This window comes from Microcaecilia unicolor, chromosome 1 (assembly GCF_901765095.1).
Source record: "Microcaecilia unicolor chromosome 1, aMicUni1.1, whole genome shotgun sequence".
NCBI lineage: Eukaryota > Metazoa > Chordata > Amphibia > Gymnophiona > Siphonopidae > Microcaecilia > Microcaecilia unicolor.
This window is the reverse complement of record NC_044031.1, coordinates 684,859,521-684,886,615: the sequence shown is the minus strand read 5'-3', so window position 1 is coordinate 684,886,615 and position 27,095 is coordinate 684,859,521. Positions and strand designations below refer to the sequence as shown.

Here is a 27,095-nt window from a genome sequence, read left to right as displayed (position 1 = left end):
TTTTTTACTCTGGGATGCCACTGCTAAGCATTCTCCCACCCACCAAGTTTTCAACTTTGCATGTTCTGATGCATTTAGATGGGTCTCCTGTAAGAGGGCTATGCCAATCTTGTGTCTATGTAGGTGCCCTTAACAATTTTAAAAGGAATTTTGAGTACAAGTGGTTCTTCAGAAAGAAGACTTGTGGAACGCAATCCTGTATGCTCTTGGTTGTCTACCTTCTCAGATTCACAATATGATAAGTGAACATCCTTGCAATCAAGTAGATCTTAGTGGTCAGGGGGATTGCCTGAAGCAGGTGAAGGAGGTTGTGGCAGACCATGAGGGGGGAACCATATTATGGCTTGAGATTCCTGTACCATACATAACATTACCAGAGATTTCTATTTCACTCACACCAAAAAACTAGTTCGGAGAGGATTACAATACAAATAGAAATCAGTTCAACAAACTTGGAGCTTACAAAATAGATCCGTCAGAATTACAATATCAGCTTTATATCAATAGCAGCCATCCAAAAATTAACATGCAAGCACTTATTTCCTAAATAAGACCTGCCTTGAGCAGTTTACGAAAAGACACAAAAGCTGACAAGGAATTCCAGATTGTAGTTGCCAAATAAGAAAACAGGCTAACAAAAATTGTTTTGGAACGTGGACCTATAAATGAAGGAAATAATAATGGCAAATAATCATGAGTAACCCCAGAGATTATCTATAAATAATATATTATAAAGGAAACCTCAATAGCCAGGGGTGCCTACAGAGATGGTTATCCCCTTTTAAATGACTCTTATCATCAATTTTTATTAATCCTCTGAAACAAACCACAGTGGAAAACAATTCCGAATCAGAGAAAAAACACACTACAGTAAAAAAAAAACAGAGGAAGATAATCAAAGTACAATAATCTATAGAGTTAATGTCTTATAATCTAATATCATACTGAAAATACAAAAAAATGGTACTAGTGCACAGGAAAAATTCCACTTAGTTTATCCACCCGGGTGGTTGCTGTGACTCATAAATACTGGCTTTAATCTTCAGCCGGGTAAAGCTCCAAAAGTAGTTTCACTGTAACACCACACAGCTCCCCGACAAGGAAGCTCCCTTGTTTCACTTCTGCCTCAGGAGGAATCAAACAGGAAAAGATAATCTCTGGGGTTACTGTTATGATTTAGAGCAATTTGTATGGTATTATATTGTTTTTGCTCTTCAGTATTTTTTTGATTTTTGAGTATTCAAATAATTGAGTCTCATATTTTGAAGACAGTATGGTAATCAATGGACACAGATAAGCAGGAGCAGTGCCCTGCAAAACTTTAAAAACAAAACAGTTTAAAAAATAATTAAGGCCTTATAACCAGGTGCCTCTCTTGTGCAGCCAGGGATAGAACAATCTCCTCTAGCCACAGGCTTCCGGTACAATGAAGAAATAGATATCCACCAGTAACTTCAAACTCAAGGACTTTATTCCATGCAGGTTTCTAGTACACAGTTCCAACAGCAGCATTCACCTTCAATCTTAAACACATATAAGCCACCTGAAAGTGGGTGGCCAGTAGTCCCCTTTAAGCCAAAGGCTCTTAGCACATGTCAGGATTCAATATAGGCTATGGTCAGCTTCAGTCTAGGCTCTTTATCCAGTGCACCATAAACATTAGTTCAATTCCAAACAGCAGCAGCCCATTCAATTCATCCTCATAGTTAAATCACCAAGCAGCAGTTATACTTTCTATTCTCTTCACCCTCATAATGAGCTCCATATTTTAGGGACTTCTCACACCCAAGGGATTCCCCCTGCAACAGCTTCACTAGTAAGGTCAATACTTTAGGGACTTCTTCTTACCCAAGGATTTTCAACCTGCAAATACTTCCCGCCTTCCTTGCTGCTCTCCCTAAACTGAACCTTTGAGACTCCTTCCCACCTGCCTAATCAATCCCTGGCTTCTGCCTTCACAACCAATCATTCTACACTCATTAGCTTCTCTACACACCCATACCAGCTGAGTTGAGCATGAGCCTAATGAGGAGCTCCTGCACACAGGGTTTCCTAGCTCTCTTTCCCCTTAGGGGCAGCCAATCTACACATCCTGTCAGCTTATTCCCTTGTCTTCCCCTATTGCAGCTAGAAGTCCAGTCCGGGTTCCTCATCTCACCCCCTGGCTCCTTGCCTGCAATGCCTTCTGGGACTTGTAGTTCAAACTGAAACTGCCTTAACCCAACTATCCTGGATGTGACTTTATCACAGCCTCCATCGGTAACCAGTGGAACTGAACATAGTAGGGAGATTCTCTGTCAAACTTTCTTAAATTAGTCAAATGGATTTGGAGAAAGATTTATACCAGATAGTTCAGTCTAAGAAGTGACTGGAGCAATCCAGTGTGGGAAGCCTCCTGTCTAAAAGTGGATATCGAAGCTGTCATATGTTCAAGAGATAATTGTGATGTCGACCTGTTCAACTCATGAGGCCTTATGCATTTTGAGGGTGAAGCTATCAGAGTTACGTGGTAGATTTCTGTTCACCATGTTTGAATCTTTTTAGGTAAATCTGCTCTGCCCTGCAGTCTGCCTTTCACCAGGCAGCTTTAGGGGATTTAGTGTAATCAGATTTTCCATTTTCCTCCTTGAGCTGCTGAAGATTGGACAGTGTGTGAAGAGGCATTGTGGGAATGCGAATTTGCCACTGCAGTATCTGGGAAAGCTTATCTCACCCTTGTAATCTGTTTATCTACAAGCTCAAAGATTTGTTGATCCAAGTCTCGAAGCTTTTTCTCTAGGTCCACGATTTAACCCAAGCATTCTTCCATGTGTATTTCAGTTTCCTCTAGTCAGATGCCCAGTTCTCTGTTCCGAGATAAGACCCCAACGAGGCAATCTCTGCTCAAGTAGTGGCAACATCAGCTTTCAGTTCTTTAAACCAACTATGTAGTTTCTCCAAAGCTAACTGAAGAGCTCCTGCTTGGATACCTAGCGAACTGGCCACCAAACTCTGGGCCTGAAGGGCCGCTTTATTGTCTTTCTCCTTACGTGGATGGTAAGCGAATTCCTGAAGACCTGCAGGCTTACTAGCACAAGAACGCTTGCGCATAGTCCGCATAGACAGAGAAGCCTAAAACGCTTTTGTAAGCTAAAAGAAAGCTCTGCACATATAGGTTTGTCAAGGAGACGTCACTAATTAGTGTGCCTGCATATCCCCTGCTCACCTCTGGGGCGCACATAGTAACATAGTAGATGACGGCAGAAAAAGACCTGCACAGTCCATCCAGTCTGCCCAACAAGATAAAACTCATATATGTATCCTTACCTTGATTTGTACCTGCCTTTTCCGGGCATAGACCGTACAAGTCTGCCCAGCAGTATTTCCCACCTCCCAACCACCAGTCCCGCCTCCCATCACCGGCTCTGGCACAGACCGTATAAGTCTGCCCTCCACTATCCTCACCTCCCAACCACCAACCCCTCTTCCCCCACCTGCTCCACCACCCAATTTCGGCTAAGCTGCTGAGGATCCAATCCTACTGCACAGGATTCCTTTATGCATATCCCACGCAAGTTTGAATTCCGTTACCGTTTTCATCTCCACCACCTCCCGCGGGAGGGCATTCCAAGCGTCCACCACCCTTCTCTGTGAAAAAATACTTCCTGACATCTATCCTGAGTCTGCCAGCCTTCAATCTCATTTCATGTCCTCTCGATCTACCGCCTTCCCATCTCCGGAAAAGATTCGTTTGCGGATTAATACCTTTCAAATATTTGAACGTCTGTATCATATCACCCCTGTTCCTCCTTTCCTCCAGGGTATACATGTTGAGGTCAGCAAGTCTCTCTTCATATGTCTTGGAATGCAAATCCCATACCATTCTCGTAGCTTTTCTTTGCACCGCTTCCATTTTTTTAACATCCTTCACAAGGTACAGCCTCCAAAACTGAACACAATACTCCAGGTGGGGCCTCACCAACGACTTATACAGGGACATCTACACTTCCTTTCTTCTGCTGATCACACCTCTCTCTATACAGCCTAGCAACCTTCTCGCCACGGCCACCGCCTTGTCACACTGTTTCGTCGCCTTCAGATCCTCGGATACTATCACCCCAAGATCCCTCTCCCCCTCAGTACCTATCAGACTCTTACCGCCTAACACATAAGTCTCTTGTGGGGTTCTACTCCCTAAATGCATCACTTTGCATTTCTTCGCATTGAATTTTAATTGCCAAACCTTAGACCATTCTTCTAGCTTCCTCAGATCCTTTTTCATGCTTTCCACTCCCTCCCGGGTGTCCACTCTGTTGCAAATCTTAGTATCATCCGCAAATAGGCAAACTTTACCTTCTAAACCTTCGGCAATGTCACTCACAAATATATTGAACAGAATTGGCCCCAGCACCGATCCCTGAGGCACTCCACTACTCACCTTTCCCTCCTCCGAGCGAACTCCATTTACCACCACCCTCTGGCGTCTGTCCTGTCAACCAGTTCCTAATCCAGTTCACCACTTCGGGACCTATCTTCAGCCCATCGAGTTTATTTAAGGACCTCCTGTGGGGTACCGTGTCAAAAGCTTTGCTAAAATCTAAGTAGATTACGTCTATAGTACGTTGATGATTCAATTCTCCAGTTACCCAATCAAAGAATTCAATGAGATTTGTTTGGCCCGATTTCCCTTTGGTAAAACCATGTTGTCTCGGATCTTGCAACTTATTGGCTTCCAGGAAATTCACTATCCTTTCCTTCAGCATCGCTTCCATTACTTTTCCAATAACCGAAGTGAGGCTTACCGGCCTGTAGTTTCCAGCTTCTTCCCTATCACCTCTTTTGTGAAGAGGGACCATCTCCGCCGTTTTCCCAATCCCTCGGAACCTCTCCCGTCTCCAAGGATTTATTAAACAAATCTTTAAGAGGACCTGCCAGAACCTCTCTGAGCTCCCTCAATATTCTGGGGTGGATCCCATCTGGTCCCATGGCTTTGTCCATCTTTAGCTTTCCAAGTTGTTGATACACACTCTCTTCCGTGAACGGTGCTATATCCATTCCATTCTCAGGTGTACTTTTGCCAGTCCCTCGCGGTCCTTCCCCAGGATTTTCTTCAGTGAAAACAGAACAAAAGTATCTATTTAGCAAATTGGCTTTTTCTTCATCATTATCTACATAGCGGTTCGCAGTATCTTTTAGTCTCACAATTCCCTTTTTAGTCATTCTCCTTTCACTAATATACCTGAAGAAATTTTTGCCGCCCCTCCTTACATTTCTAGCCATTTGTTCTTCCGCTTGCGCCTTCGCCAGACGTACCTCTCTCTTGGCTTCTTTCAGTTTCATCCGGTATTCCTCCCCGTGTTCCTGTTCTTTAGATTTTCTATATTTCTGGAACGCTAATTCTTTTAGGTTTCAACAGTTTTTATTAATGAAGCACAAAAATGGTGTTTACATAATGTAAGTATCAGTACAATCAACCAACATACACTGAGTACGATAATTGTGCAATATTACTCATCTTCATTAATCTTTTAACTTTATCCCCCCCCCCCCCCTTTTTATGTTACTGATAGTTAACATTTTATTCAACAGGGTCTATTAACAACAATTTATCAACAACTCCTTTCCCCCATCTCTTTCCTTCTACCAATTGACAACATATATTCAAATGCATTAACCCCCGAAGTATAACCACTTTCAGGTGTCAGCTTTACTTTGCACAATCAAAAGCATTGAACTAAAAACAAGCAAAAATGTGGGGTCTTACTCCCCTCCGCAAGAGAGCCAGGGGGCCTGTGTTCTGATGGCCCTCCTACCCCTCCCCGGAAGATGTCTTTAACAGACTGGAAAGAAGGCTAATGTACCTCCAAATGAGCTTTCTCCCCCCCCCCCCCCTCCTAAACCCTCCCTCCCCCCTCCTAGGTCTGCTCTACTGTTCTTTCCCAATTTCTAAAAGGTAGTAAGAAAAGTCCCTATTCCCATTCAGTTTCCATTAGTTGCCAAGGGAAGCTTAGACAATGCTCCAAGTTTATTAATAATATGACTCCTCGCCCTATGAGACAATGTGTTAATATATCCTTCCCAGGTAAGGTAAAAGTTGCTTTGTGTCTTAAGGTTAAGCAGAGAGTCCTGGAGCTCCATCATAAGTAAGTCATGTAAGCGATTCCTCCATTGCCAAAAAGAGGGGTTCAGTTCTTGTGTCCAATTAACAAGTATGCACTTCATGCCCACCAAAAAAGCCTTATGGGCCATTACATTCTGATATCTCGTACCCCCCTCCACTGGAGAGTGACAGCCCACAGAATACACGTAGGCAGCTGTTTAACCGTCTTCCCTCCTATCCTTTCTAAAAACTTAACTATCCTAGTCCAGAAAGCTGTTATAGCTGAGCACTTCCAGAAAGCATGGTAGAAGTTATTATATGGCGCTCCACAGCGTCTACATTCGGTCAATTCTATATACCCCATTTGACACATCCGAGACTGAGAGGTGTATGCCCTATATATCACTCTGACCTGGCATTCTCGAAGGTTTGCGTTTTGCGTCCATTTCAAGACTCCTCTCCAACCCTTCAACAAGTCTCTCGGGGTGATCCCTTTTTGTATGTCTGCTGTCCACTTTGCTGCCACTCGTGTGAGATCTCCCTGTGGTCGAGCCAGTAGCAGCCTTTTATGTAGTATGGATATCGAAATAGGATCCTCTGATACCATCTCGAATAGTTCCCCCATCTTAGTGGTCAGATCAACATCAAGTGCTGCTCGGGGGAGTGAGGCTATATAGTGTCTAAGCTGTTCATTCTGGAACGCTAATTCTTTAGCCTTTATTTTGTCAGCCACTTGCTTGGAGAACCATATCGGTTTCCTTTTTCTCTTGCTTTTATTTACTCTCCTTACATAAAGGTCTGTGGCCCTATTTATTACTTCTTTCAGCCTGGACCACTGCCCTTCCACTTCTCGTACGTCCTGCCAGCCCATCAGCTCCTTCCTCAGGTATTCCCCCATTTTACTAAAGTCAGCACGTGTTGCGTTCTCAAGGGCCTTGGCATTCTGTCAGGTCCTCGAGGCAGGACTGGAGTTCGTGAGCCCTTGGACCACTGCCGAGGAGCGGCAGCGGCAGGCAAGACCACCTCGGGACTGGAAACACAGAAGAGCAGTACTGGAACTCTGGACTGGAGTAGTACAAGGCAGGCAACTAGAACAGATGAGACAGGAACAGCTTCACCTGCACCTAGCCACCGTTCCTCCGGAGTTGAGCTCCGAAGTGCAGGCAGCCGGCAGGACTTGCAGGATAAGGCAGGAACTGAAGATCCAGAGGACCCCCCCCTGGGTCTGGGATACACGAGGGCGACAGGGCACGGAACTAGACTCAGACAGTGTGCTGCTGCACAGCCACTAGCAAGACCCAGAAGACAGACCAAGGAACACAAGGCGTACAGAAGCTAGCAGGAGCAAGGACTAGGGCAGCAACACACTAGGCAGAACGGGGATCCGGGAATACTCACAGGGTAAACCCTCTAGCTAGGTGGAGACAGGATACAGGAATAATCACCCAGGAAAACACACTAGCCAGACAGATACAGGATTCAGGATATACCCTCAGGATATACAAGCAGGGTAGGCACACAGGCTAGGCAAGGCAGGGTTCAGGGTAAAGAGAGCAAACCAGGAATAACAGGCCAAGGGTCTGGGCAGGCAGCACAGCAAACAGAGTAACCAGGAAGAATAGGCCAAGGGTCTGAAGCCACAGCCGTTCCACACACTGACTGGGGAACTCACAAAGGCTGAGGCTTCGCATACAGAGAACAAACCCAGACAAAGGCTTCACCCCAACCCAGGGTAAGCCAGGAACAGAGGCTTCACCCCAACACAGGGTAAGCCTGGAGCAGAGGCTTCACCCCAAACACAGGGTAAGCCAGGAACAGAGGCTTCACCCCAAACACAGGGTAAGCCAGGAAGGACCCGCAGTCCACAGACAGACAGTGGCAGGGAAGACCCCCCATGGAAGGACAATAGAGACACAGACATAGAAAGAAACTGGGCTGGAACCCAGAGATAGGCTAAGCAGTAGTGCAGCAGACACTTACTAACCTGACCTGGCCTAAGAGCATAACACTTCATGCAAAGGCCCCGACTGCAAGCACAGCACTTCCTTATGAAGGCTCTCACTGATGAGTCACCAGCAGCAGGATAGAAGCAGGAAGTATACTGACCCCCAAAGACAGACTTGACACACATAGGAAGTGAGCCTACAGGAAAGACAAGCAGGAGCCATCTTGGAAGCTGGAACAGAACAGATGGAAGCCATCTTGGAAACTGGCCAGGCAGGGAGGCATAGCCCACACAGGTGAGGTCTAGTGAGATAATCAGCGCAGAGACTAGAGACAAGACTAACACAAACACAGACAGAAGCCAGCAGAGCAGCTGACCCCCAGAAAGAAGGTAAGGTTGAGGGTGGTCACGGCCACAGACATGACAGCACGCTTGAAATCCAGGACTTTGAGTTTAGAGTGGCTGCCCTCCACTTCAGCCGTCATATCAAACCAAACCGTTTGATGGTCACTGCTTCCCAGGTGTGCACCCACTCGGACATTTGACACACTATCCCCATTTGTGAGCACCAGATCCAGCGTCGCTCCCTCCCGTGTGGGTTCTGTCACTATTTGTCTGAGCAGAGCACTTTGGAAAGCATCCACGATCTCTCTACTTCTTTCCGATTTGGCAGACGGAACCTTCCAATTTACATCCGGCAGACTGAAATCTCCCATCAACAGAACCTCTTTTTTCTTTCCTAATTTTTGAATATCTGCGATCAGATCTTTATCTAGTTCCTCTAATTGTGTCGGGGGTCTGTAGACAACACCCACGTGGACAGAGGTTCTATCATCTCTTTTTAAGGTGATCCATATCGCTTCTTCCTTTCCCCAGGTCTCTGTCATTTCAGTCGCCGTGATATTATTCCTCACATACAGAGCTACTCCTCCACCTTTACGGCCCTCTCTATCCTTCCTAAATAGATTATAGCCTGGTATGCTTGCACCCCATTCGTGGGAACCGTTGAGCCACGTCTCTGTGATTGCAACAACATCTAAGTCTGCTTCCAACATCAGGGCTTGAAGGTCGTGAACTTTATTGCTTAGACTACGAGCATTTGTGGCCATCACTTTCCATCTATATTTCCTGGTATATGTTCCAACATTAGTGATTTGGGGGTGTGTTTTTACTTTGGGTACCTTTTGTGTCTTTTTGTTCCAACTTTATTGCTTTTTCCTCTGCCTCAGTTCTATTTTCAGGAGCATCACAGTATTGTAATGGAGCAAAAGAATTCTTTAGTGGCAACACTTGTGCGGGTGGATGCTTCTGTGTCACCTGACGAAGTTTGCCTGAGCCTACTGTGAACCATCTGTTCTTATGTGGTTTTATTCTTTGAGGCAGTGGTGAGAAGTTATTTTTCTGTGTAGTTCTAGAAGCTGCTTTAATTGCATACAATTCTTGCATTACTTTACTAAGCTCTTGTTGTAAACTAGATAGCTGAAGACAGATAGGACAAGCTTTAAGTCTCCAGATGATTGGCCTTGAAACTAAAGCACCACAATTATTACAGAGAATAAAAGTCATCCTGATTGGTTGAAATGGGTATGAACAGGTGTACTATGTTGGGTTAACAGTCTGCAAGACTGCCTGTGTATGATTGAGGAGTAAAGGTAATGAGGTTTGGTTTGTCTATATATGAGTGGAAAACCTTGGGGTGGGTGGGATTATAAGTCCCAAAGTGTCAGCTAACTACTGTTGTTATCAAGGCAATTCTCTAGATGGGGACCAGAAATGGTACAGTCTGATCAAAGAATTTTCAATTGATTTAACTTTTAAAATTGTCTTAGAATATAACTTTCCTCTTGGTGATATAAATCTATATATTCCCAATAATTATAGCAGTTTCAGCAGTGTAAAATGTAACTTTTGAGTCTCAATTGAATGCAATAATGTTTAAACAGCCTCTCCTCTCTCTCTATCAATCAGAGCTTGGCAGGAAAAGAAAGAAAGAAAGGTAAAATTATGTATCATACCTGATAATTTTCTTTCCATTAATCATAGCTGATCAATCCATAGACTGGTGGGTTGTGTCCATCTACCAGCAGGTGGAGATAGAGAGCAATCCTTTTGCCTCCCTATATGTGGTCATGTGCTGCCGGAAACTCCTCAGTATGTTGATATCAAAGCTCCATCCGCAGGACTCAGCACTTAGAGAATTACACCCACAAAGGGACACTCTGCCCAGCTCACCACCGCCGAAACGGGGGAGGGGAATCAACCCAGCTCATCCCCACACAAGTGGGGGAGGGGAATCCGTCTAGCTCATCCCCGCGGAGCGGGGGAGGGACACCACACCCGCCGATGCGGGGGGATCTGGCTTATCCTGCAACCGCAACCGCGGGAGGAGCTGACTGACCCTAACACCGCCGAAGCGGGAGGGGTACAAAGCTGTCCTACAGCCGCACGAAGCAGGAGGGAGCACCGGCAAAATTTAGGTCTCAATCCAGCCCCGTAAAATGGAAGGGAGAGGAATGCAGCAGCTCACTGTAACACAAAATCGTCTCAACTCCTGAAGAATCCAATTGAAAAAACTTGAACACGAAGTCCTCCTGAACAGGAACTGAAGACTAAACTTGAACCTGAAATGCAACCAGAATATAAACAGTACAGATATCTGGGAGGGGCTATGGATTGATCAGCTATGATTAATGGAAAGAAAATTATCAGGTATGATACATAATTTTACCTTCCATATCATCATGCTGATCAATCCATAGACTGGTGGGATATACCGAAGCAGTACTCACCCAGGGCGGGACACAGAAATCCCTGACCGCAACACTGAAGCTCCAAACCGGGCCTCCGCCCGAGCAGCCACAGTCAAGCGGTAATGTCTGGAGAAGGTATGAGCGATGCCCAAGTTGCCGCCCTACAAATCTCTTCCAAGGAGACGGACTCGGCCTCTGCCATCAAGTCCGCCTGTGCTCTAGTGGAGTGAGCCTTCAGCTGGATAGGCGGCACCTTCCCTGCGGCCACATAAGCCGCTGCAATGGGTTCCTTGACCCATCATGCCACTGTAGGCTTGGCAGCCTGCAGACCCTTATGAGGACCTGCGAACAGCACAAACAGATGATCCGACTTCCGGAATCATTGGTCACTTTCAAGTATCTGATGATGACTCGTCTCACATCTAAATATTTGAGAGCAGAGTACTCCTCTGGGTAGTCCTCCCTACGAAAGGAGGGTAGACAGAGCTGCTGATTCACATGGAAGCGAGAAACAATCTTGGGCAGGAAGGAAGGCACTGTGCGAATAGACACTCCTGCCTCAGTGAACTGCAGAAAGGGCTCTCGACATTATAGCGCCTGGAGCTCGGAAACTCTTCTGGCTGAAGTGATAGCCACCAAAAGACTGCTTTCAACGTCAATTCTTTCAGAGATGCCCTCGACAAGGGTTCAAAAGGCAGCTTCTGCAAGGCTCTTAGCACCAGATTGAGATTCCACGCATGTACCACTGCGTGCAGAGGAGGGCGCAGGTGAATAACTCTCTTGAGAAAGCGCACCACATCTGGCTGCAATGCCAGGGAAACACCCTTCAGGTGACCCCTGAAGCAAGCAAGAGCCGCTATCTGGACCTTAAGGGAACTGAGCGACAGGCCTTTTTCCAGACCTTCTTGCAGGAACGCCAACACTGATGAAATTGGAGCAGTGAAGGGAGAAAGTGAGCCTGCCTCACACCACGATGCAAAGGTACACCAAACCCTGGCTTAATAAGTAGAAGTAGAGCGCTTCCTTGATCTCAGCATAGTGGCGATGACCTTGTCTGAGAAGCTCTGCTTGCTCCAACGCTGCCGCTCAATAGCCAGGCCATAAGACCAAAGGGGGAGGGATCCTTCATCACCACGGGACCCTGATGCAACAGGCCCCGCTCCGCTGGCATCTGCAGAGGCCCGTCCACTGAGAGCCTGATCAAGTCCACATACCAGGGACGTCTGGGCCAATCCGGACTCACCAGGATTATTCGGCCCGGATGCTTTGCCACCCGGCCTAGCACCCTGCCCAACATGGGCCAAGGCGGGAACACAAAGAGGAGCTCCTGTGTCGGCCACTGTGGGAGAAGAGCATCTACTCCCAGAGATCGAGGGTCCCATCCTCTGCTGAAAAAGCGCGGCAATTGGCTGAAGACGCCATCAAATCTAGGCTCGGCTGGCCCCAGCGCTTCGTGATGTCCAAGAACGCCTGAGCAATATTCATGACTCCCGCAATGTGGGCCGCCGACAGCTGTTCCAGGTTTGCTTCCGCCCACAGGCATAGCTTCATGGCCTCCTTGGCTAGAGGGGCGCTCCTGGTACCTCCCCGGTGATTGACATAGACCACAGCCGTGGCATTGTCCGAAAGGACCCGTACTGGCTTCAGCGCCAGGCCCGGGAGAAACTCCAAAGGCACCAACCGAATGGCTCTGAGTTCCGGGAGGTTGATAGACCACTCTGCCTCTGCAGTGGGCTCCCCAGCCCCACAAAGAGGCGTCCGCCGTGACGAAAGCCCACTCCGGGGTCACAAGAGGCATTCCTGCGGACGGCTTGTCTGGCCTCAGCCACCAGCTCAGCGCCTTGCGCACCGCTGGATCCAAGGGAAGGCGCACAGCGTAATCCTCCGAAGCTGGAGTCCATGGCTGCAGCAGACAGAGCTGTATAGGTCTCATATGGGCCCTGACCCAGGGCACTACTTCCATCGTGGCCGTCATAGAGCCCAACAGCTGCCCATAGTCCCGAGCCCGAAGAGAAGAGGCTGCTAGGAACTTGTCCACCTGAGCCTGAAGCTTGACAATCCGATTGTCTGGCAGGAACACTCTGCCCACTTGGGGGTTGAATCGAATTCCCAGATACTCCAGGGACTGAGTCGGGCGCAGCTGGCTTTTCTCCCAGTTGATGATCCACCTCAGGGAGCTCAAAAGAGCAATCACCCGGTCTGAAGCTCTGCCGCACTCTGCATAAGAGGGGGTTCGGATCAACCAGTCGTCCAGATAAGGATGGACTTGTACTCCTTTCTTGCGTAGGAAGGCCGCGATGACCACCATAACTTGGAGAAGGTCCGCGAAGCAGTAGCCAACCCGAAAGGGAGGGCTCTGAACTGGGAGTGTCCTCAGAACTGCAAAACGCGGAAAGCGTTGATGAGGAGGCCAGATGGGAATATGCAAGTAAGCTTCCTTGATGTCCAAGGATGCCAGGAACTCCCCTGCCTGCACTGCCGCTATAACAGAGCGGAGAGTCTCCATCCGGAAGTGCCGAACTTCCAAGGCCCGATTGACCCCTTTGAGGTCGAGGGTAGGCCGGACAAAAACTCCTTTCTTAGATACCACAAAGTAAATGGAGTAACGTCCCTTGCCAGGGTGACCTTCTGGCACCGGAACGACCGCACCCAGGCGGATCAGATTGTCCAAAGTCTGCGGCACTGCCACAGCTTGACCGGAGACTTGCAAGGAGAGTGCACAAACCCGATTCTTAAGGGTCGGCAGAACTCTAGCTTGTAGCCGTCTCTGATGACTTCCAGCACTCAAGCGTCTGAAATTATCCTGGTCCACTCGCCCAGAAACGAGGATAGGCATCCTCCAATCTGCTCTGGGCCATGGACCAGCGCCCCGTCATTGGTTACGAGACCCTGGGGGAGGACCGGAGGAGGCACCTCCGGGATGGCGGTCTCTGCGAAATGAATGCTGCTTGGGGGAGAAATTCCTTTTGATGGAAGAGGGGGCAGAGGAGCTCGACTTGCCCGGGCAGTACCGACGGGCTTCCTGAAACCGTCCTTTGGAGGAACCGGGGCGGGCACCATTGGGCCGAGCCCTGACCTCCGGTAACCTCTTGCCCTTAGACGTGCCGAGATCGGTCACAATCTTGTCCAGCTCGACCCCAAAGAGCAGCTTGCCTTTAAAAGGCAACTTAGCCAGGCGAGACTTAGAGGCGTGGTCAGCAGACCAATGCTTCAGCCAAAGCCACCGCCGTGCAGAGACTGTCTGAGCCATACCTTTAGCCGAGGCTCTCAAGACATCATACAGCCAGCCTGCCAAGTAGGCCAAGCCCGATTCCAGGGCTGGCCAATCAGCCCTCAAGGAAGGATCCGAGGGGGAAGCCCGCTGCGCAAGCATCAGGCACGCCCTGGCCACATAGGAGCCACAAATTGAGGCCTGTAAACTTAAAGCAGCCACCTCGAAGGACAACTTTAAAGCCGCCTCCAAACTCCTGTCTTGGGCGTCCTTTAGGGCCATGCCACCTTCCACCGGCAACGCCGTTTTCTTAGTCACCGCAGTGATTAAAGAATCCACGGTAGGCCCAAGAAAGGCCTCCCGTTCACCTTCAGGCAGAGGATAGAGGCGGGACTTAGCCCTAGCCCCTAGCCATTGAGCCGAAATCAAGGTGTGCATGGCTTCATGCACGTGGAAGGTTCTAGGCGGGCGCTTAGTCCCCCGCATAATGGCAGAGCCAACAGAGGCTGAGGGAGAGACGTCCTCCGGAGAGGAACTCTTCAAAATGCTCATGGTCTGCACTGACAGGTTGGGCAAATCCTCTGAGCAAAAGATCCATGCTGCAGAGGGGTCATCCGCTCCATACGAGCGGGAATCCGTCTCCTCCAAGGAATCCCCAAAGGACCGCTGGGAGAACTCAGATACGCTGCCCTCATCTACATCAGAGGAGACAGAGTCCTCTAGGGCCTGGAAGTCCACCCGAGGGCGTTTGCTTCCGGAGGCCTCAGCCCCTTGATCAGAGGGGGGAGCCGGGGCAGCGTTTATCATAAGAAAAGCCTGATGCAGCAGCAAAATGAACTCAGGGGAGAAACCCCCTAGACTGTGCACTTCTGTCGCCTGGGCCACAGCCCTAGACGCACCCTCAACCGGTGCTCGCAAGAGTGGGGGAGAAACATGCTGCGCATCCAAAATGGCGTCCGGCACGAAACTCCGAGAAGGAGCCGCACGGGAAGAACGGCGCTTAACTTTCGCCGCTTTCTTGCCGTCGCCCGAATCAAGGGCGACCATAGCATTAACGTCTCCCAGCTCGAGGGCGGCCCAAGAAGAAGCCGTTCGAGCAGAGTGGCCGGCCAACATGGAGTGGGCGAGCAGCGGGGGATGGGTGCTTATGGCAGGAAAAACCGCCGCACCGGAGGAAGAACCGGGACACTGACTGGACTCCAAACTGATGCCCAACGAAGGCGATTCAGGCTTTGAAACCCCCGCATCCCCGCTAGACGCACACACGCGGGTCCGGGGAGTGAATCCTCACGCCCTCACCCTCCGACACCATAAGCCACGTGGAGACCGAACGGGGAACCCCCTGCCCGCTATAAAAAGGTAAAATGACCTGCTTCTCGCTCCAAGCTGTAACGAACTGGTGTCCCAGTGAGCAGCTGCAATAAACGCTGATATAAATGTTGAAATAAACGCCCTTAAAGGACGTCCAAAAAAATTTTTTTTTTTTTTTTTTTAACGGAGCCAGCGGGAGGGGGGAGAAAAGGAGGGACCTGGCACCACCAGGTTTGCACTTGCTCAAGAAGAGCCCTCAACCCCAGGTACTCAACAAAACCTAAGAATTAGGCTTTGAGACCTAGCCAGAGCTGCTGCTGTGTGTGATCACCACCTGCTGAGATAGAGAACATACTGAGGAGTTTCCGGCAGCACATGACCACATACAGGGAGGCAAAAGGATTGCTCTCTATCTCCACCTACTGGTAGATGGACACAACCCACCAGTCTATGGATTGATCAGCATGATGATATGGAATAAAAGGTTTCACAGGGCAAATTAATTAATTAAGCAATAAGCATTAAATTAAAGAGAATATCCGGTATCTCACCTATAGCCAGAAAGTTGAGAAATTTAAAGGTCAGAATTTACTTTACTGTGCAGGAGTTTGGATTCAGGGGTCCAATACCTGGAAAGTTACAAACACAAGTGGTATCTACAGGAGATACAAAAGTAATCCTTAACACACATACACAACATATACACAGTAGATGATAGCAGATAAAGACCTGTATAGTCCATCCAGTCTGCCCAACAAGAAAAACTCATAGTATAAGATACGATACGTATACTTGGTCTTGATTAGTCCTTGCCATTTTCAGGGCACAGACCGTAGAAGTCTGCCCGTCACTGGCCTTGTTCTCCAGTTGTGGAAGCTGAATCAGTCCAGCCACAATCAAGGCACAGATCATTGAAGTCTGCCAAGCACTGGTTTCGCTTCCCAATTACTGGTGTTTCCGTCTAATCACCACTAAGCTGGTTTGGTTCCAAGCTTTCTATACAGAATTCCTTTGCGTTTATCCACACATTTTTTTAGTTCCGTTACCAATTTCATCTCCGCCATCTCTCACAGGCGAGCATTCCAGGTATCTACCAACCTCTCCATGAAAAAGTACTTCCTGACATTATTCCCAAGTCTGCCCTCCCTCACAACCTCAATTCATAAATTCATATGTTCTACATCTACCATCTTTCCAGCTCTGGAAAAGGTTTGTTTGTAAAGTTAAATACCTTTCAAATATTTGACAGTCTGTATCATATCATCCCTGTCTCTCCTTTCCTCCAGAGTACACATGTTCAGGTTCTCAAGTCTCTCTTCCTACATCTTGCGATGCAAACCCCATACCATTTTGGTCATTTTTCTCTGAACCACGTCAAGTCTTTTTACGTCCTTAGCAAGATACAGCCTCCAAAACTGAATAAAATACTCCAAGTGGGGCCTCACCAATGACTTGTACAGGGGAATCAGCACCTTCTTTCTTCTTCTGGTTATACCCCTCTCTATGAAGCCTAGCATATTTCTGGCCGCAGCCACTGCCTTGTCGCATTGTTTCATCACCCTGAGATCCTCAGACACCATCACTCCAAGGTCCTTCTCCTGAGCCGTGCTTATCAATCTCTCTCCTCCTATCTGGTACATCTCCTTTTGGATTTCTGCACTCCAAGTGAATCACTCTGCACATCTTGGCATTAAATTTTAACTCCAGCAAATAAGTACTCCAGATATTCTGAAAAAAATAGGTTTTCTTTATTACAAAGAATTATTTAAAATACAACCCAACAATCCATTCATCCACACAAAGGACTACATAGATTTTCTAGTACCGATATTCAATTAGACATTCTAAAATCACAGTTAGTTCTTAAAGCAAATCATCCTAGGACTTGGCTTGCAAAGTTCTTAAACAATTAAAGTCACTTATCTTCTCTTGTTGTTATTGAAAAAAAAAACAATCCAACTGACGTTCCACTATGCATTCTCTCCTGCTGTTCTCATGGAGCAAACCACCATGTCAAGTCCGCAACTTAAACTTATCCATCCGTATATCACCACTGTAATCCATATCTATGTGTCCATTGCCACTGTGAATCCTGGCAACCAAATTCTTTAAATAATAAACATTTTTATAATCCTCCACTTTGCTCCCCAACGCAGGGCCGCATTTTGCATTCTGCTTCTTCAGGAGGAGCACTCATATACCAGAGGAATTATTTTCCAAACCTATCCTTCAGAAGCCCACAACATACTTGCTCCACCACTTACAGGTTAAATTTTAACTGCCAGACCTTTGATTATTCTTCTTTTTTTTTTTTTTTTTTTTTTTTTTTTTTTTTAAACATTTTTATTATATGAATAAACAATCTCAGGTTACATACAAGAATTGCTAACTGTGTTTCTTTGTTTCATGTAGCGTTACATATTCTTGATTGCTGCTGAACTCTCAACTACCTAAATTATCTATTCTAGTACATTATATCACTATCACTACCTCCCCCCTCCCACCCCTTCTCCTTCTTGGCTAGGCTGACCTCCATTTATATATTGTTCATATGGTTGCCACATTTTCAGAAAATAGTCCATTTTACCCCTTCTCATTGCCGTAAGTTTTGACATTTGATACAAGTGTCCCACTTTGCGAAATACCATTTCTGTAGCTGGTAGAGTCGATTGTTTCCATGCTCTCGCTATTGCTATCTTTGCCGCCACCATATATTGTATCGCCAACTTATGATGAATTGTTTTAATTCCTGTGGGAGGAAAATGCAGCAGGCAATGCTCTATCTTACATGGAAATATCCCTTGTAGTATCGTGTTGACCTGCGCCATCACACCTCTCCAAAATTTCTGTACCTTAGGACATTCCCAAAATATATGTATGAATGTTCCCTTTGCCCCACATTCCCTCCAGCAGGCGGCTGACACTTCCCTATAGATACGTTGCAGCCTATCCGGTGTGTAATACCACCAGTAATATATCTTAAATCCATTCTCCCTCGTGGATTGCGCTAATGATGGTTTAAATAATAGTCTATAACATTTCTCCCATTGCTGTTGTGTGTATGTGATTTGCAATGACTCCTCCCACCTGCTAGTATAGATTCTCTGTGGATTCCCCCTCTGAATTAGTGCCTGATAAATCCGTGTCACACTACCTCTACCCCCTCCTTTTCTTATTGCACCTTCTAGCTTTGTTTCTTCTAATTCAAGCTCTTCCCTAGCACACGTCATTATATAATGTCTGACGCTACAATAATAGACTTGATCTCTAGGGGGAAGCCCATACTCCTCCTGGAGCCTGTCAAAGCTAACCATTTCTCCCTTCTCCCATAGTTGGCCCAGAGTATGTAGCCCCGCCCTTGACCATTCCCAATATACTTTTTCAGTGCCTCCCAATTCAAACCCCGGCGCCTTAGATATAGAAGTCTGGAGGTAATATTTTCTCTCTGGGAACCATTGTTTCCTAATTTGGTACCACGTGGTCAATATATGCCTGATCCCTATTGGTTGGCTTCGTATCACTGTCAAGAGCTCTCTACCAGGAAGCCACAGCGTATCTCCTAGTGCTTGTGTCCCCATCCATGCCCTTTCCCAGTGCAACCATTTCCTGCTCGCATACGGATTCCAATCTGCTAAAATCCTTAATTGTGCTGCCTTATAATATAGCAAAAAATTTGGGACTCCCATGCCCCCCCTGCTCTGCGGCTGGAACATGGTTGCCCTTCGCACCCTCGGAGGACGTTTCTTCCAAATATATTGAAACAGTTTGCGATGGAGTCGTTCAAAAAAGCTACGTGGTATTGGGATGGGCAAAGCCATAAATAAATATAACATTTTGGGGAGCAACATCATTTTTATTGCTTGTATTCTTCCCATCCAGGAAACATTTAATCCTTCCCATCTTTCTAGCTCCGCTAGCAGTTCAGCCACCTTCTTAGGAAAATTTACCTGGTACAGATCTTCCACCCTTGGTGTCACCTGCACCCCTAAGTATCTAATGGATTTCAATGCCCATATGAAGGGGAAATCCACCTTCATCCTTGCTGATTCCTGTGGTGAAACCGTCAGATTCAATATTTCGGATTTAGTAGTATTAATTTTAAAACCTGACAGTTTCCCAAAGAATTCCATTACCTCAATTACCCTCCTTATTGAGATTGCGGGTCTCGTCAGGTGATTATTCTTCTAATCCACTCTATTGGCTATCTTCGCAAAAAGGCAAAATTTCCCTCTAACCCTTCAGCAATGTCTCAAACAGAATTGGCCCCAGTACTGACCCCTAAGGCACTCCACTACTCACCTTCCTTTCTTCCGAGCAGATTCCATTTATCACCACCCTCTGCCTCCTGTCGGTCAACCAGTTTGCAATACAGTTCACCACTTTAGGTTCTAAGTTTAGTCCTATCAGCTTATTAAGGAGTCTTCTGAGGAACCATATCAAATGCTTTGCTGAAATCCAAACAGATTGCATCTAGTGCATGTCCTTCATCTGTTCTTTGGTCACCCAGTCAAAGAAAAAATCAATCATATTCTTTTGGCAGGATTTTCCTTTGGTAAAGCCATGTTGCTTCAGATCCTGCAACCAGTTGGATTCTAGAAAGTTATCTTTTCCTTCAGTAGCGACTCCATTATTTTTCCTACCACTGATGCAAGGTTTACCAACCTGTGGTTTCCCACTTCTTCCCTGTCCCCACTTTTGAGAAGAACTACATCCATTCGTTGCCAATCCCATGGAACCTCTCCCGTCTCTAAAGATTTATTAAATAAATCCTTAAGAAGACCCGCCAGAATTTCTCAGAGCTCCCTCGGTATCCTGAGATGTATCCCATCCGGCCCCATAGCTTTATCCACTTTCAGATTTTCCACTCGTTTATAAACGCTTTCTTCCATGAACAGTGCAATATCCACTCCATTACCAGATATACCCTCGGCAGCCACCCACGGTCCTTCTCCAGGATTTTCTTCTGTGAACGCTGAAGAGAAGCATTTGTTTAGCACATTCGCTTTATCCTCATCACAACAAACAAAAGAAATGAAAGTGTGGGATAATAACATGTCCAATATAACATGCGATCCTAGGTAGTAATTTCAGTGTATCCAACTAGCAACAGCTTAAAATGTAATATATAGCTTCAATACACCGCTTAAAAACTAATATCACTTTATGATTTAATGATTTAAATGACCTCAGCGATGTCCGTTGCCATCATATTTATTGTAATGGCAACGTTAGACAACATCAATCATCTTCATCGGTCCACTATAAACTAATTCAAAACTTTTACCATTCAAGTGGAATTGATATATCAGTAGTGAAATCATCATCGCGATGGTATCCCCCTGGATTAATAAATCCTGTAATATCAACTTTTAGAGATCTGATTTTGCGGGATCTGGGAAGGATAGAAGAAGAGAGTCAGTATGAGAGATCTAAAAATAATCTGAACCAGAAACAATGGCAGGCTTTGAAGAGTCTCATGAATGAGTCATCAATTGTTGTTCTAAGGGCGGATAAAGGGGGTGCAACGGTAATTTGGGATAAGCAGCAATATCATAATGAAGCTAATAGACAACTGAGTGATCAGGTGGCGTACAGGAAATTATCTGGAGATCCTATGGAGGCATTACAAGCCCGTATTAAAGGGCTAGTAACAGATGCTTTGAAGATCAATATGCTTACCTCCAAAGAAGGGAAATTTTTGATTGAGGATACCCTCAACTCCTAAGATATAGTTCTTACCAAAAATACATAAAAGTCTGGACTCGCCACCGGGTCGCCCGATCGTCTCCACCAAGTCATCAGTTTTAGAACCGTTATCTATCTTTATTGATGTATTTCTGAAGAAGCATGTATCTGAAATGAAATCCTTTTTGAAAGACTCTTCACATTTTTTGAGAGTGCTTGAAGAAATTGATGGAATATCTGCAGATACTATATTGGTGACATTGGACATTGTGTCCCTCTATACGAAGATTCCCCTATCAGGAGCTTTACAGATCATTAAAGATGTGGTGGAAGCACGACCGGGACCCCAGCGGATATCATCGGAGTTTATTCTCATGCTGGCAGAACTGGTGATCTCGAGCAATTATTTTTGGTTTGACAAGAATTTTTATTTACAAACTGAGGGAGTAGCGATTGGGGTGACTTTAGCCCCTTCTGTTGCCACCCTATATATTGCTCAGTTAGAATCGAAGAAAATCTATGGTTCCCATTTTTTTAAATCAGTATCTATGTGGAAACGCTTCTTAGATGATATTTTTTTTCTATGGACTGGGTCAGAATTGATTCTGCAGAATGGTTAAATACATTGGATGTCAACATTTCCTTTACGATGTCATCAAGTAAAGTAGCAATTGAATTTTTGGATTTGTGGGTATATAAGGAAGATAATAAGCTTTTAACATCCTTATATCGCAAACCTGTTAGTAGAAATACGTTTCTACAATTTGGGAGTTTTCACCCATATCAGTTAAAGTTTAATCTTCCAGTAAGCCAATTTTTGAGGATTAGGAGGGTTTGTTCCTCTGTTGAAGATTTCAAAACTCAGTCACAAGAATTGAAATTGAGATTTCTCTCGCGGGGATACCCTCATGCTGCTGTTAAAAAAGCATACACTAGAGCCAGATATGCTCATCGATCGTGGCTTCTGATGGAGAAGAATGCTAGCGAGGAGGTGGATAGTTTAACTTGTGTACTACCTTTTACTGACATTAGCCAAAAAATAGCACAGATTATTAAAACACACTGGCATATTCTTCAATTATATCCCTGTTTTTTTAGAAAGACCAATAATATCGTACACTAAAGGTAGATCTATTGGGGAGCGGCTAGGGTCTAAAATGTTTTATGATCTAGAAGCACGTGGAATGGGAGGTAATCATGGAACATGCGGGCATTGTCAGTGGTGCTCTTTGTCAATTTTAGGCAGCTCTTGGGTGGCTCCAGGGAAGAATAGAACTTTGAAATCTAATATGTATACGAATTGTGAGAGCAAGAATTCGATATATGTTATTACTTGTCCTGTGACTTGATTATATAGGGAGGAGTTCAAGATCTGTTAAAACTCGTCTCACAGAACATAAATCTCGTATACATACCCAAAATCTTCAAGCTCCTCTGGTAGAACATTGGCTTCAAATGAAACATCGGGTAGAGGATATAAGATGGAGGATTATTGAACATATTGAAGAAAAGAGAGAAGGAGGATCTATTGCTAAGATTTTGAATTTTCAGGAACAGTGGTACATTTTTTCTTTACAGACAGTTTATCCTAATGGATTGAATAGCGAGCTCGATTGGGCATCGCTGATTTAGACTTTGTCCAATAGGAATAGAGGGGGAGGGGTTATGTATGTCATCAGGAGGGGATATTTAAACCTTTAGAAAAAAACGCTGCCGCCATCTTTGTTCATATTACATAGGGCAGAGCTGACGCTGAAACACCTTCAGTGTAAGTGTGTTTTAATAATATTTTCCCTGTTTATTTCCCATAGAAGATTGATTGGGTTATCTGCATGGGAGCTAATAAGTCTTTTTTTGTGCTTATAGGGGTAGTCCCTTGAGACAGCTCGGTCTCGGGCGAAACATATGTCGGGCATTTGACCCCCTGAGTTTGAAGATAGATGGACTTTAAAAGCTAAGTCAAAAGCTAAGTCAAATATAAATTAAAAAATAAAAGTTTTGAATTAGTTTATAGTGGACCGATGAAGATGATTGATGTTGTCTAACGTTGCCATTACAATAAATATGATGGCAACGGACATCGCTGAGGTCATTTAAATCATTAAATCATGAAGTGATAGTAGTTTTTAAGCGGTGTATTGAAGCTATATATTACATTTTAAGCTGTTGCTAGTTGGATACACTGAAATTACTACCTAGGATTGTATGTTTGTTTTCCAACAACCTGTTACAAAATAATAGCCATTGGTGTGAGCAATATAACATGCGAGCACACTTCTACACTGTTTCAGAATGTGTGAAACTATAACTGAATTGGACATATAGAGGGTAATTTTATATAGGATGTCTGTAAAATAGTGGAGTGAAATGGAACGAGTAGATGTGAATCGCTTGTTTATTCTTTCCAAAATACCACAACTAAGGGGCATGAAATAAAGCTACTAAGTAGTACAATTAAAACAAACTGGAGAAAATATTTCTTCACTCAACATGTAATTAACGCTGGAATTTGTTGCCAGAGAATGTTGTAAAAACAGCTTAGCAGGATTTAAAAAAGGTTTGAATTATTTCCTAAAAGAAAAGTTTATAAGCCATTATTAACATGGACTTGGGAAAATCCACTTCTTATTTCTAGGGTAAGTAGCATAAAATCTATTTTATTCTTTTGAGACCTTGCCAGGTACTTGTGACCTGGATTGGTCACTACTGGAAACAGTATACTAGGCTTGATGGATATTTAGTCTGTCCCAGTATGGTAATGCTTATGTTCTTATGTTGAGCAATAATCTATTTCCTTTCTCATACAAGATCTGTCAACCATTCACTTCACTGTTGGACCTATAACTACCACCACAGTATTTGCTGCGACATTATAAAAGAACAGTGTATGACTGTTCTTCTCTGGACTGGAAATTACCTTCTCTTGGACCTCCTTCTTGTGTGACACACTTAATACTTCCTGTGGTTGGGGAAGTTGCAGGTTTTTTTGTTTTGTTACATTTGTACCCCGCGCTTTCCCACTCATGGCAGGCTCAATGTGGCTTACATATACAGGTACTTATTTGTTCCTGGGGCAATGGAGGGTTAAGTGACTTGCCCAGAGTCACAAGGAGCTGCATGTGCCTGAAGTGGGACTCGAACTCAGTTCCCCAGGACCAGAGTCCACCACCCTAACCACTAGGCCACTCCTCCATGAAACCTGCAGTAAGTACCCAGCCCTGCATACGATACACTTGGGGATACAGTTTGTATGACCGATAAAACATAAAAGAAAACTTATTCGTAAATGTATTGTAACAGAGGTCAAGTTGAGAGATTCACATACCAGTGTACCACAGAAGAAACAAGGTCCAGAGCCCTCCTGCTCACAGACAATGCGTCCACATGTCAAGCAGTTACTGATGAGTCTGTGCTTCTGTGCCAAGCATTCACAGGAGTGCCGCCCAGGGATAAGCACTGCCAGCCTGTCTTGCCCTTCCGTGGTGTACAAGCTCACAAATTTTGTCTTCTTCTTGGAGGGGCAATTGTTGCTGGTCTCCTGCACCTGCTTTTTCAATAGCAATACAAAGCTGTAAGCTACCTTAAGAACAAAGAAAGCAAAAGCATGCTTTTCAATGTGACTCTACCGAAAATAATTAACCTGATAAGACTGAGGTCATTTTAAACAGATTATGTTCCAAGCCCATGGTTGGTCTTCACCCCAAATTAAGTCTGATCAGTTTACTTGAATGCAAGCCCAAACAGATAGGGAGACAACCACCACATCAGAAAACAGCTTTACAAAGAATAGAATATATATATTAAGGTACTTTATACATAAACAAGGTTAACTGGGTCAGGATTTATCACTCATAAATTTAGAAACTGCCAAACCATAGGACAAAATCATCTCTTTGTAAGAAATCAAGGATTAAAAGAAAACTGTGTAAAAACAGACATTAAAAATGTGGGGTTTATATTTCACTCACAATTATCGAAGCAGTGTACATAAAAATCATGTCCCCTTATTTTCCAATCACAACTGCCACAAATCAAATTGACCTAACATACTACTCATAGCACTAGAGTAGTCCTAAAACCCCCAGATTAAAAAGCTCTAAAACAATATTATTTTTTTCCTAAAAACTGGTGAGAAAGCATGCTAATATGCATAACCAAGATGTAACAAACCAGAAATATTCGGTTATCTTACCCAAAAGAGAATCAACATATAGTCTACTGCAGTGATTCTCAACTCATTCTTCCAGACACATTCAATCGATTTTCAGGATATTTACAATTACTATCCATGTGATAGATTTGCATATAATAATCAGCATACACTCAAGCTGGGTGTATGCTGAAGACTGGGTTGACAACCTCTGCTTTATTGTGTATCCGAACAGTGAAATAGGCCTGTGAACAGTAGCAGTGCCTCAGCATGTGTACTAACTTCATCATAACAGATCATATTGTAAGTATCATTGCAATCACACCTATCAATTGCTAGCACTGATGGCCATATTCCTTCCAGATCCACTACCTGAGAAGGGTCCTTTGAACTATTTCTTAAAAATAATAATAATAATAAAAAAACAACAACCTGATGTTATGGCCCTGGGCCACATACCCCCCCCCCCCCCCCAAACAAAAAAAAAAACAGTTCCTTCTCAAAGTTCTCCCCAAGTCCAATTTGTAGTGAATAGACTATGTTTCTATTTGCAATCAAGGCGGTTTTTACAAAGTAAAATGACTAGTCCTTTCCCTCTGAGAAAAACCTTGAGCACTAGCAATAAAATGCATTTTTCCTCAGCATGGACTATACACGCATGACCAGAGTGCTGAAGCTGGAAGGCAGCTGGTTGGAAGAGCAATGTCTACTGAATAGTACACCATTATGCCGTCAGTGCTTATTTCACACACTGCTAGAGTCAGAACACATACTTAAGTAATGGCTTGCTGTTGAGGGGATGATTTATCTAAATTAGTCCTACATCGGTTCCTTTGTAATTTAATAGTTTCAAGCTCTACAGAATTTAAGGCTGTACATCTGTTCTAGGGCTGTTTACTAACACAGTTAATAAAACTGGTTGGAATAGCTGGGCTTTGGTTTTGTTTGCAATAAATTAGTATTATTTTGTCTAACTGGAAATATTTGCACAGCTGCAAAACTAGGATCTGAGCCAAAGAGATTTCGATTGAAAGATGCCATCTTTTCCATGACAGCAAGCACTGGAAATAGATTCAAGACATTGGTGATGCAAGTGTTCACAGACTGCTCTCAGCTCATGACTCTTAATCTGTGTGTCATGCCGCACAAAGAGGTGTGTCACTGGGCCTGGCAGCCTACCACACACTCCTCCCCTCAACTGGAAGGCAGAGGGAGCAGTATCTCTAATAGTTGCAATACTATTTGTCCCTGCATGGTGCTTCCTCCTTCTGTGGGCATGCTTCCTGTTCAGAGGAAACAACTAGACTCTTAAAAAGTTTACCAACACTGAACAACATAGTACAGTATTAGTGAACTTATTTATGGACATACTTTTGAACATGTATCAGTTATAATTAAGTTTTGGTGATGTGTTCATTCCTAAGCACATTGTTTGTTTAGCACATTATTTAGAGAAAGCTCTATAAAAAAAAAAATAATAGTCACCTAATATAACTGCTTTCACTGAAGTGTGGCTGTAAGTGGGTGAACAGTATCTCCAAGAACTTCCTCTTATTACACATGTATTTATTATATCATAGTGCCCTTGTTTGTCAGCTTTACACTATTCCTGTTCAGAGGAGGCAGTTGTGGGGACAGACAATGTTGCAGCCCATACAGACCCTACTGCTTAGGGTTACCATATGGCTCCAGAAAAAGGAGGACACATTGATCCAGTCCGGGTTTTGCTTCCATTGAAAGCAATGGAAGTAAAACCCAGACTGGCTCAATCTGTCCTCCTTTTTCTGGAGCCATATGGTAACCCTACTACTGCTCCTCCTGTCACTATCCACATTTTAGGAGTGTAAACATGGATGATGGAACATGGGGGGGGGAGGGGGGCTGGAAGAGAATGGTAAAAATATGGGAGGGAAGGACAGAGGGAAGGATATTGGGTGTTAAGGCCAATCAGGTCAAACATGTAG

At 44.9% G+C, this 27,095-nt stretch overlaps 1 protein-coding gene across 2 annotated transcripts in view; it reads right to left on the bottom strand.

Annotated features, from left to right (window-relative positions):
• TRIP4 (thyroid hormone receptor interactor 4) overlaps positions 1-27,095 on the bottom strand; it is a 269,161-nt gene that overhangs the window by 197,054 nt on the left and 45,012 nt on the right. Inside the window, exon 4 of one of the 2 annotated variants that reach the window (XM_030188088.1) lies at positions 24,307-24,528. In XM_030188088.1, the coding sequence (XP_030043948.1) occupies positions 24,307-24,528 (222 nt within the window). The remainder of the gene's footprint in view (positions 1-24,306; positions 24,529-27,095) is intronic. The other variant, XM_030188095.1, reaches the window with a different exon arrangement.